This window comes from Ruditapes philippinarum, unplaced genomic scaffold, assembly GCF_026571515.1.
Source record: "Ruditapes philippinarum isolate M1 unplaced genomic scaffold, ASM2657151v2 ctg9_1_1_1_1, whole genome shotgun sequence".
NCBI classification, from domain to species: Eukaryota; Metazoa; Mollusca; class Bivalvia; order Venerida; family Veneridae; genus Ruditapes; species Ruditapes philippinarum.
The window spans coordinates 676,571-689,868 of NW_026865571.1; the positions used below are offsets into that span (position 1 = coordinate 676,571).

At 33.1% G+C, this 13,298-nt stretch overlaps 1 protein-coding gene across 1 annotated transcript; it reads right to left on the reverse strand.

Annotated features, from left to right (window-relative positions):
- Positions 1-71: 71 nt before the first annotated feature.
- Positions 72-12,427, reverse strand: LOC132729571 (uncharacterized). The gene is made up of 3 exons (XM_060715354.1): positions 11,665-12,427; positions 8,179-8,634; positions 72-4,714 (listed from the first exon to the last, which is right to left on the reverse strand). Exons 1-3 carry the CDS (start codon positions 12,338-12,340, stop codon positions 4,521-4,523), a joined length of 1,326 nt encoding a protein of 441 aa, XP_060571337.1. The 5' UTR covers positions 12,341-12,427; the 3' UTR covers positions 72-4,520.
- Positions 12,428-13,298: the final 871 nt, after the last annotated feature.

Sequence of the window (13,298 nt, forward strand, 5' to 3'; positions counted from 1 at the left end):
TTTGAAACACTTCCCTTTTTATCATTGCTGTATTAATAAATAGACTTGTGTATGCTTCCTGTGAGGTAATGTTGTTTTTTTTTGCCCTGCCGACATCCTATCACCCATATAGTGTATTTATAGATCTCATACTGTTTTCATGTAACTATTACTATTGCAAAATAAACTATAAAATACTGCAAATATGTCTTTTTCTTTTTCTTGTTTTGAATTATACATGTATAACATTGATTATTCCTAATTTGTTTAAATGACTGGTTTTGCTTTGAATTTTGAACTGTGCACAAGCACTTGAAGCAAGTTTATTATTAATAATAATCATAAACAGTAAACAGAATGTGAAAGTTATCAAAAATGGAGAAAACAACAGAATATTGTAGGCCTTCATATGAAGGCCATGGACTACATTAGTGGTGTTGGTCTGTTAATATTGTTTGGAAACAATAGGTTTAATATCAATGGTTTAATTGTTGATGTGGAGAGGTGACCTTTTACAAGTTACAAAAATCTACCTTTGTAAGTTGATTTATGCTGAGAACCTTTCATATGAGTTGAATATTGGTTATGAACTATAACTATATGAACTATAATAATTTTGCCCTCTTCATTTTAACATATGTTTCGGATGCCTATTGAACGTCCGGGGGGAAGGGGGGGGGGGCTGAATGGAAAGTGCCAGGCCAGAAACGAGAATTTCGAAATAAATTTAACTAAATTAACTATTTATTCTATTCAAATCCAATTTCCAAACTAAAACAAAAGAACTATAGAATGAAATGACTACAAGGTACACAAACTTTCATATGATATTAAACATGTACAGTAAATCATTTAAACATTCAAAATAATGTATGAAAAATATATTACCTAATTTAAAGAATAGGAAATTGGCAAATTCAAGGGTAATAAGTATAGAATAAAATGAACCTACAAAGTACACAATCATTTACATGATAATTAAACATGTACAGCAGATCATTTAGGCATTCCAAATAGTGTACAACAATTTGTTAAGAATATGTTATAACAAGAGCTGTCGGTAGGACAGCATGCTCGACTATTCTTAGTGCTTGATAGTAAAAAAAATGCCTGATACAGTTACCTCCTCCTGTTTACAGGTTGGGGTCATGATGGTGAACAAGTGTGCAAAGTTTCAAAGCCATATGTCAATGGACTTTGAAAATATTTGAACTATTACAAAAACTTTAACGTAAATTCTAAGTCGAAAAAGGGGCATAATTCTGTCAAAATGCTTGATAGAGTTACCTCCTCCTGTTTACAGGTTGGGGTCATGATGTTGAACAAGTGTGCAAAGTTTCAAAGCCATATGTCAATGGACTTTGAAAATATTTGAACTATTACAAAAACTTTAACGTAAATTGTAAGTCGAAAAAGGGGCATAATTCTGTCAAAATGCTTGATAGAGTTACCTCCTCCTGTCTACAGGTTGGGGTCATGATGGTGAACAAGTGTGCAAAGTTTCAAAGCCATATGTCAATGGACTTTGAAAATATTTGAACTATTACAAAAACTTTAACATAAATTCTAAGTCGAAAAAGGGGCATAATTCTGTCAAAATACTTGATAGAGTTACCTCCTCCTGTCTACAGGTTTGGGTCATGATGGTGAACAAGTGTGCAAAGTTTCAAAGCCATATGTCAATGGACTTTGAAAATATTTGAACTATTACAAAAACTTTAACGTAAATTCTAAGTCGAAAAAGGGGCATAATTCTGTCAAAATGCTTGATAGAGTTACCTCCTCCTGTCTACAGGTTGGGGTCATGATGGTGAACAAGTGTGCAAAGTTTCAAAGCCATATGTCAATGGACTTTGAAAATATTTGAACTATTACAAAAACTTTAACATAAGTGGTTACGCCGACGCCGACGCCGACGCTCGGGTGACTGCAATAGCTCTACTTATTCTTATCGAATAGTCGAGCTAAAAATAAGGAATTAATAAACCAAGGGAAACAACTTGCTTATTTAACTAAGTAGGAAGTACCAGTCAACATCAAAATTTAAAAAAACAACTTAACAATAACATTTTACTATAATTTCAGAACACAAAATTGACCTACTTCTAATTTAAAACTGTTTGTATCCTAAAAACGGTTACATTTTACAAAATTTTGAATATAAGAACATTACTTTATAAAATTAATCAGGAGTGTACAGTAAATGATATTATGTACAACATACTGTAACTCTAAATTGTATCTTCGTGTTTGGCTTTTTCATCATTTACCATATTTACAAAAAACAATTTACAAAATATTATATTGTATAAATATTTACCAAATACGAAATATACAAATGTACAAGAAAGAAATATTTGAGTAAATTGTGCATACCTGGAAACAAGAATTCAAAATGAATCTAACTATCTATTTTATTGAAGTTGGATTGAAAATTCAGTAGTTTTAATAGAAAAATACTAATTCCAGGTGACAAACAAGCTGGCAGCCCACAGGTTTTGGATAATTTGACTTTTTGATAACTCACATTCCGATTACTTTTTCATAACAAAAAAATATTATAACTTAGCATAAAAAGTAAACAAATTTTTCACAAAATATTATAACTCCATTACTCTTGATAGACATGAGATTATGACAATTCTAACTTGCATATGACATGTGTATTAAGTTAATAAGGCCTTGAGTAAGATTAACTATTTCCTAAAAGACTTTCAATGTTTAGGAAAAACAAACTTTCCATTGAAAAGATATCTTAATTATCACTTAACAGTTTCCATTTGAAAACACACATAAAAACCATTTATTTATAAACACACAAAATCTAAAAATACAAAGATTAATAATATCTGTCATATGTTGCGTTTTGGACCGGAATATCCGTCCCGAAGAAATGAGGCTTGCCGAGTTGCCGCCCATGGGTGGGTTCCCGAGTGACGGATATTCCGATCCAAACTGCAAACATATGTCACATATTTTTCCTTGCATATTCTGCCATATTATTTCATATTTGAAATAGTTTACCTTAATATGATATATGTTCATGGAAATTAAAGTCATTTCATCCATAACTATTTTCTTACAATAGCGTATGAACTTACAACTTAAATAACAACAGCGAAATGATGTCATCCTAAGCACATATTTCCCTTCTAAAACGACGTCATATTAACGCGGTTCATTCATTAAGTGCACTAAAATGATGTTGTTGTTTGGCATGCGACTCATCTGGCACCCCCATGCCAGATGAAATTTCCGGTATGGGTAAAACTCACAGAAACGCCAGTCTGCTATGCAAGAAAATCAAATATATACACTAGTTTCACATATAAATGTACAAGTATATATTTATAAACACACAAAATCTAAAAGTACAAAGATAATCAATATATACATTAGTTTCACATATAAATGTACAAAATATAATAAACAACATCAACAAGAAAAGACGGCTTTCAATGAACGCAACCCTATACGACCCAGCAACAAGAACCAGTGGCAAGGAGCCCAGGCGGACCCCAAACAAAAACAGGACAGGGCACAAGACAGAGCACGGACAGGTTAATCACTTAAATGATAAATAATTTGTAACTGATAAGGAATTCAAAGAAAACAAATAAATGCGGCCATTCAACAAACAAATACTTCTTGGGCAAAATTAGTAGGAGTGGTATTCTGTCCTTGATTATGGTATTAGGAAGTTCAGGTTTCTAGTGGGTGTCAGATGATGATGGTCGGTCGACCCTCACAAGATTGTGTTGGATTTTGTACAGAAGGGTAACAGAGCTAATACACTACTGGTGTAATTGTAGTTGTTGTATACATATCTGGCAGCTGACCTTTGAACTTGTTCTATTTTGTAAACCAGATATTTTTGCAAAGGATGCCAAACAGAATGGAACAGCCCTTACCGAAAAATTGGAATTACTGGATGTTTCTTGAGGCTGATACTAAGGACTTCACATTTATCTGGGTTAAATTCCATGGACCAATCAGATTCCCAGTTTTCAAGACTGTTGAGATCTTTTTGGAGGGTTTGGGCGTCTTGGGTTGATTTGATTGTTAGATATACTATGGTATCGTCTGCAAATAGCCTGACCTTGCCCTTAACACTATCAGGAAGGTCATTTATGTAGGATAAGAAGAGGCAAGGTCCCAGGACCGGGCCTTGGGAGACACCAAAGAGAACAGGTAGGTTGTCAGAGTTTTGACCATCAAAAATATATACATTAGTTTCACATATAAATGTACAAGCTTTTTATTTATAAACATAAAAAATCTAAAAATACAAAGATAATCAAATAATTATATACATTAGTTTCACATACAAATGTTCAAGCTTCTTTTACGATTACAGATTTTTTTATAGAAATATTCATTTGCGTTTCTTCACAAGAAAGCAAATAATACTGAAACATTTAACTGATGCATAGGAAAGTGCAAATAGAGTAACAGCTGTTTTGTCTAGAAGGTTACAATTTATAACGCATTACAGCCAAATACACAAAATCAATGTCAATCTTTATTCTTTTTAGAATCCTTCATCCACCACGTCTAAAAGGGATGGTACATGTATTCGCTGTTTCTGTTGGCTCTATAACCCTTGTTGTGCATATCAAATCGACTGGCAAGCTTTCCCTCCTTTTCACAAATATAGTATCATCCATATCTTCATCAGAAACTCTCTTCAGTGTCATGCTTTCCTTTAGTTTTTGTTGCCATGGCAACAAGAGCTCTGCAATTAATGAATTCTTTGAATAACTTGCACAGTTGAACTTAAACAAAAATGTTGCTTGGTATGTTTTTGTATATTTCAAACTGATGCCAAATATTTGTTATACAAGAATATAACTGAAGGTGATTATTAATATGCTCCCTGAACATGCACATTTTTGAATGCATTCAATGCACATTAGGAAGTACAGGTGTTAAAGTGTAAAAATCATATTTTTGCACTGGTGAGCTGGGCCCCAGTACCCTAACTTCACCCAAAAGTAAGAGGAAAAGGAAAGGTATCTACCAACCAAATATGAAAGACATCTGTCAATAAATAAAGACTGCATGGATAAAATTGTAAAATCTTGACCTTGAACCAAGTGACAACTTCTCCTTCACCCAAAAATTCCAGTACCAACCTAGATGTTTACCTACTGAGTAAGAAAGACGCCAGCCAATAAATAAAAGCTTAACATGTATAAGTAGAAGAATCATTATCAATTTTAGCATCAGTGACCTTGACCTAAGTACATGTATGAGAATGTCCCATTACCTCCCAAAAATTTAGAGAACTACCAAAAGTATCTGTTTACTTAATATGAAAGAGATGAGTAAGTAAACAAAAGCTGTATTAGCAAAAGTATAAAGTTCTTTTTTAAGCATCAGTGACCTTGACCATAACCAAAATGACCAAAGGTAGAAAACCATCAATTAATGGTATGTATCTACTAAATATGAAACACATCAGTCAATTAATTAAGGCTGTAAATAATAAACAAAATTGGAAAAGCATTTTAACTTTAGGGAGATAACTAAAACAAAAAGGGCCATGATGGCCCAAAGTCGCTCACCTGTATATAGGCCCCTGGAGCAGGGCCAGTTTAAACCCCAGGGCTTTAATTTGAACAAACTTGGTTGACACCCATTAGAAGATGTTTCATGCTAAACATCTAAGGTCTAGCTTGTTGGGTTTTTTAAAAGAAGATTTTTTAAAGTTTTTTTCCTTACACATATAGTTAAAAACAATGACACACCTGGGGCAGGGCCAGTTTTGATCCCAGGGCTTTTATTTGAACAATCTTTGTAGACACTTACTAGACAATGTTTCATGCTTAATATCTGAACTCTAGCTATTCAGGTTTTTTCGAAGAAGATTTTTAAGTTTTTCACATATAAGGAAAATCAATGTCCCCTGGGTCAGGGCCAATTTTGACCCCAGGGCTTTTATTTGAACAAACTTTGTAGACACTCACTAGAAGATGCTTCATGCTTAATATCTAAACTCTAACACGCAATACTATAAATAGAAACACGCAATTCTATAAATAGTAACACGCAATTCTATAAATAGAAACACGCAATTCTATAAATAGTAACACGCAATTCTATAAATAGTAACACGCAATTCTATAAATAGAAACATGCAATTCTATAAATAGTAACACGCAATTCTATAAATAGAAACACACAATTCTATAGATAGTAACACACAATTCTATAAATAGTAGCTTGCAATTTTATAAATAATACAAACAATAACAATAAATAAATGTTGTTGTTGTTGTTGATGTTGATGATGATGATGATGATAACAGATTATATATATTTATAATATATATATATATATATATATATATATATATATATATATATATAATATATATATATATGTATGTAATGTATGTATGTATGTATGTATGTATGTATATTGAATATATATAATATGTATATATCTAAAAAAAAAAAAAGTCGAGCTAATTAATGACCCCCGGGGCGGGGCCAATTTTGACCCCAAGGCTCTTATTTGAACGAACTTGGTAGACATCCATTAGAACATGTTTCATGCTAAATATCTTAGCTCTTTGCATTCTTTAAAAGAATTTTTTTAAAGTTTTTACTATATGCATATAGGGATAATCAATGACCCCCTGGGGCGGGGCCAATTTTGACCCCAGGGCTTTTATTTGAACAAACTTGGTAGACACCCATTAGAAGATGTTTCATGCTAAATATCTTAGCTCTAGCTCTTTGGGTTCTTTAAAAGAAGATTTTTTTTTAAAAGTTTTTACTATATACACATAAGGAAAATCAATGACCCCCAGGGCGGGGCCGATTTTAATTCTAGGAACAAAATTTGAACAACTTTGGTTTTGGACCTATAGATGATACCATAGACCAAATATCAAAGCTCTAGGCCATTTACTTTCAGACCAGAAGATTTCACTATATGTATATAATGAAAATCAATGACCCCCCGAGGGCGGGGCCAATTTTGACTTGAGGGCCATTATTTGAACAATCTTGGTAGAGGTCTACCACACAATGTTTCATGCCAAATATCTTACCTGTAGCCTTTGCCAATTCAGGGAAGAAGATTTTTTTATGTTTTACTAAATACATATTAGAAAAACCTATGAGGCGGGGCCAATTTTGACACTAGGGACAAAATTTGTACAACTTTGGTATTGGACCTTCAGATGATACCATAGACCAAATATCAAAGCTCTAGGCCATTTACTTTCAGACCAGAAGATTTTTCAAGTTTTCACTAAATGTATGTAATGAAAATCAATGACCCCCCGGGGCGGGGCCAATTTTGACCCTAGGGCCATTATTTGAACAATCTGGATAGAGGTCTACTACACAATGTTTCATGCCAAATATCTAATCTGTAGCCTTTGCCAAATCAGAGAAGATGATTTTTTTAGATTTTACTATATACATATAAGGAAAAACCTATGACCCCCCGGGGCGGGGCCAATTTTGACACTAGGGACAAAATTTAAACAACTTTGGTAGAGGACCCATAGATGATACAATATACCAAAAATAAAAGCTCTGGCCCATGTACTTTCAGACAAGAAGATTTTTTAATTTTGTGTTTTTTGAAATCCTTTTCTGGCCCTATGACCTACATATGCAACAGACCGGAACCATTTGAACAACTTTGAAAGGGGACCACCCAAGGATCATTTTTGTAAAGTTTGATTGATGTGCAGTCATTGGTTTCAGAGGAGATGTTGTTTATGTTAAAAGTTGACGACGCACGACGACGGACACAGGGCCATCACAATAGCTCACCCTGAGCATTGCTCAGGTGAGCTAAAAAATAAGCAAGGTACATTCTTGGACACTTCCTGATAATGGTCTCTATCACTGTGTAAAGCTTAAATAAAATTTCTTAAATACTTTTCAACTTATTCTTTGGACAAGAGTGTGACAGACCGATGGATGGATGGACAAGGCGGCGACTTATTACGTTCTACCTATAAGGAGCATACAAAATTACAAGCATTTGTAAATAACCTTTACATGTGTTGATTTTGTTTAATCTCATGCTTTTCCTTCTTATTCAATTTGTAAACTGCTATATTCTCATGACAGCACCATAATTGATATGCCTTACTATTACTCCTATGATACAAACTTGAAATAACTTATCCAAGAGTGTAAATCAAGAGTGTAAAAATGTTAAAAGCTTACTGCTATTATGTTTTCCATTAGGTGGTTGAAGATCAACTCTATGTTCAAATAATAGATGAATTGCAATTTTGTCCATACACATTTTCAGTTGCTCTTTATCACATGTCACAATCAGATTAAGTTTTCCAGCAGATGTCATTAATTTAAGCAGATCAAGTTTTCTATACCAATTGCATGCTTGAACTTTGTCAAAATTATATTTTCCAGCAAAATCTTCAATGATAACAAGGTGTGTCTTATTGTAATTTACATGTTGGACCTGATCTGGGGATGTCAGAAGCAGAACTTTTGATCTCTCATATGAAGCTGCAAGAGCAACAGCCAATGAGGTTTTTCCACTTGCCGGGTTTCCAATTATTATCACTGATTTATTTTCTTCCATCTTTGTTTTTGCAGCTTTCAGCATTTCTGGATCAACATACCCCTGGCTATGCTCTAGAAAAAGTTCTGTCAGCTCTAGATAAAGGTAAAAAAGAGAGATTACTGAAGTCAGATAAGTTTGTATTACTTTACATGAAATAATTTGAATAAGATATTTACACTAGAGATATATTTGATCAAAGTTTAATGAAAAAGTTATATTTCTATAGCAACAAAATAGTAATAAGAGCACTGCAGAGTTTGGGCAAAATACACCCAAATGCAAATTTGTTTGAGTAATCAAAAATAATCTTTCAATTATAGAAGAGACCCATTGATGAAAATTGTTAAAACATGTTTATATTAATTTTCCTTATGATATCAAGAACTGCCACTGCAAGGTCCTATAAATTTTATGCTGGTACATCATATTCCTTTAAAGATAATTATGCTCTGGTAAAAAATAAAGTATGCAAAAGACAATAAATAAACAAGAAACACGGCAATGCGACAAAACCAGGTATCGATAGGTCAAAGTGTACTGAAGTTAATGAGTAGAATCTAAAAATTCTATTGAAAGCAAGTGACCTTGACCTCCCACATATCTCAGTAGCAATCCCAAGCTGCATCTTAATATAAGCTACCCACACAGCAAGTTTAGTCAATAGGTCAAAGCAAACTCTAGTTATTCCATGAAAACTGAATTTTTTCTTTTAAGCAACAGTGACCTTGACCTTGATCACATGCAACTGGGTAGCTATCCCAAGCTGCCTCTTAATATAAACTACCAATACACCAAGCTTTGTGTCAACTGGCCAAAGCAAACTCAAGTTATTGATAGGAAACTGAATTTCTATTTTTAGCAGCAGTGACCTTGATCATAGACACCTGGGTATCAATCCCAGGCTGCCTCTTGATACAAGCTACCAACACATCAAGTTTGGAGCAATACCGGTAGACAAAAGCAAACTCAAGTTGTTGAATGGGAACCAAAGTTAACGCCCACCGCTTGCAAGACCGCCAATCCGTTCCCTGACTTAAGCATTACAATAACTGGTTTTCGTTAAAAACCTTTTAAAAAATTGGGCAAAACAAAATGAGTGGTTTAGCTTTCCGATACAAACTTATATTAATCTTTGATTGAACTTCCATAAATACACAACAGTTGCAGGATAGCACACAACTTGTCTACAAAGGATGTATACAGCTGCGAATATCATCTCATGCCTTTCATGGTTAAATTTGCTCATTGATCATACTTTATTTTATCTTGGGTAAAATTTGTTCGTCAGATTTAACTTGCACACAACACATTGTCTACTTACGGTGAACATGTGTCGCTTTTTTATAATTACCATGCAAAAATTATAGACAGGACACAACTTGAAACCCTAAGTTCAGTTCCAAGCTAGAAACCTGGTTCTTGTTCTCTACACATTGCCTACACATGTACTTAAAGTGGTCTTATGAGCCATTTTATTTTGGAATCCCATTATACATAGAGAAGTTATGGCCAGAACCTGACGGTCTTGCTAGATAGACCAACAAGCTGATCTCATTACCTCTGATTGGTGTCTATATGGTACTGGTATATAACTTTTTGTACATATAAAACTTACAATATTACAATACTTAGTTGGTTGTATTTAACCATCGGTTCATGCATAACTCAAGGTAGATACAAAGTACATAACAAGAGCATCACTAAGGTGGGGCAATACCATTACATGCCCAAATGAAAAGTTGTTTGAGTAATAAAAAATAAATCTTTCATTTCGAGAAGAGACCAAAAATAGAAACAAGAGGGCCATCATGATGGCCCTGAAATTGCTCACCTGTATATAGGCCCCTCTGGCGGGGCCAGTTTAACCAAATGGCTTTTATTTGAACAAACTTGGTAAACACCCATCAGAAGATTTTTTAAGTTTTTACTATACACATTTAGGGAAAAAACAATGACCTGGGCGGGGCCAATTTTGACCCCAGGACTTTTATTTAAACAAACTTGGTAGACACTCACAAGAAGATATTTCATGATATTTCATGCTTAGTATCTAAACTCTAGCTCTTTTGGTTTTTTAAGTTTTTATATTTACACATATAGGGAAAATCAATGACCCCCCAGGGCGAGGCCAATTTTGACCCCAGGGCTTTAATTTTAACAAACTTGGTTGATACCCATTAACTTGGTAGACACCCATTAGAAGATGTTTCATGCTTAATATCTTAGCTCTAGCTCAATAGGATTTTTAAAAGAAGATTTTTAAAGTTTTTACTATATACATATAAGGAATATAAATGACCTTCCCAGAGCTAGGCCAATTTTGACCTGAGGGATTTTATTTGAACAAACTTGGTAGACATTGACTAGTTGATGTCTCATGCCAAATATCTAAGCTCTAGTTTTTTTGGTTTTTTAAAAGAAGTTTTTACTATATACATAAGGAATATCAATGACATCCCCGTGGCAGGGCCAATTTTGACTCCAGGGCTTTTATTTGAACAAACTTGGTAGACACTGACTAGACGATGTGTCATGCAAAATATCTAAGCTCTAGCTCTTTTGGTTTTTTAAAAGAGAATTTTTAAGTATTTTCTTTTGGTTGCCATGGCAACCAGAGTTCTGCATTGAATTAAAGTTAAAATTAAATTAAATTTTTAAAGTTGACCACCAAAGGAACATTCTTGTGTAGTTTGGATGAATTTGGCTAAGCGGTTTATGAGGAGATGTTGTTTAAAGAAAAAGTTTTTGGCCGGACAGATGGATGCTGGACGGAAAGCGATCACAAAAGCTAACCATGTCACTTTGTGACAGGTGAGCTAAAAGGGGCCATTTCTTTTGTTGTTGTTTTTTCTTTTGTATAATATAGGGCCATTGGGGAAAAAAAGATCCCATATTGATAAAGAATACTTTCTAGGATTATGGCCTTTGAATTTATTATTTAATGTGTATACCATGAGCTTTATGTACTGGTACAAGAAATATCCTACCAGAGGGAAAAAGAGTACTTTATGTGAAATATAAAATCATAGAGTCAATTATATAAGGAACATAACCTATGTTTATGTTTCATGAATAATGAGGACTTTATAAATTAGTAACTTCACTCTAAGAATTTTACAAACCATGCATTCCCTTTAGCTCTTCATTCAAAATCTTAAAACTTTTGACTTCTTTCCCATCTGCTTCAGTTGTGGTTACAGTTGTGCTTCGCAAAATGTTTACACTTTCACTGACATTCTCTTTAATGTCTTTAGTGTCTCTCTGCATTTCGGTAAATTTTCCTTCAAACCATTTACACAGAGTGTTTCCTAGATCTGGCAAATTATCTATTCGAGCTTTGTCAATTTTACCTTTAATGGTTTCTTTGTATTCAAGCCCTTGTAGATCAGCTAGGACCAAAGTTGCTGTTTCCAAAGCATTCCAACAATCTTCAAAGTCTGTGTCATCTATACTTGACGTATTTGGTAGGTGTAGTAACTTATTTCTAATTTCTCTGATTTGATTAATATAAAATGTAATTTGAGGAGAGCAACTGAATAGCTTGTTTATTAACACAGTCAGTAAAGCAATGTCCCACTCCATTGCATCCGCTTTACCAGTTAAAGGAAATAGTAAAGCATATTGATTCTCGTGCAGTTTCAACTTTCTTATTTCGTTTTCCTTAGATCGTAGAAATGAATCTAGTAATGTATCCTTTGCGCCAGGGTCAGCCTTGGCTTTAACCAAGAACAATTTTCGAAGAGGGTCTGGACATATATTTACCAAAAAGCTGAAAAGTCTGTGGAAGTGATCAGCCATTGTTGTTGACGAAAGCCAAATAAGACTAGAAATTATTTAGTCTGAAATACATCATAGATTATAAAACTCTCATGAATGTACAGAATACTTTTCCATTTTGTGATTTCTGATTAAAAAAAAAAAAAAATCTGAAATTTTTTTGTGTACTGGCAGCTAGCCAAATTTGCCAGAAAAGTTTTTAAGGCAAAATAAATCACTCATATAAGCATCATTGTCATGCAAATAAAATATAGTCATATAAAAAAGAAAAAAATGAAGAAATATATATCAAAGAGGAAAAGTTATAAATTATAATTACTAATGATTTTCAAAAATGAGTAGAATCTTAACCATTTTTTTGTAAAAGAATTTTCTGAACATTTATTTCAAACAAAAAGTTTGATAAATATGATAAAAAGCTTACTCTAAATATATTTAAAAGTTTAAGAATGAAGTACAGGAGTACACATGAATTATTATTTACCCTTTAATAATCAGATTTCCTGTCCACTTCTTATTTCGTTTTATGAATTCACAAAATATTGTCTATTTTGAGCATATTATTTCATGTAACTATATTTGGAAAAATTTGAGTATCTTTTGCTTCTAATTATAGATTATATCTTTTTATAGATAACATTTTGTATGGAAAGCCTTGACTGTCTTATGATTGTAAAAATGAACATTGTTGTGTCATTTTTTCTTTATACAATGTGCACTCATGAATATATTATGTGGATGCATCCTTATATGAATTCAACTGAACAATATATTATGTCAATGTGTCTTTATATGATGTCGACCAATCATTATACGATGTGCATTTATGAATATATTATGTGGTAGAATCATTATATTATGTCAACTTATCAATATTTTATGTCACTCTTTCATTATACGATGTGCATCTTTTATTATACAATGTGCATTTATGAGTATATTATGTGGTAGCATCATTATATATATTCAACTTATCAAT

Excerpts from the sequence above, each read along its gene's own strand:
- LOC132729571 (XM_060715354.1), bottom strand. The coding sequence starts at position 12,340 with ATGGCTGATCACTTCCACAGACTTTTCAGCTTTTTGGTAAATATATGT. Across the intron at positions 8,635-11,664 it reads AGAGCTAAAGGGAATGCATG|AGCTGACAGAACTTTTTCTA; the intron begins GTTTGTAAAATT and ends ACCTTTATCTAG. Across the intron at positions 4,715-8,178 it reads TAATGGAAAACATAATAGCA|AGCTCTTGTTGCCATGGCAA; the intron begins GTAAGCTTTTAA and ends CATTAATTGCAG.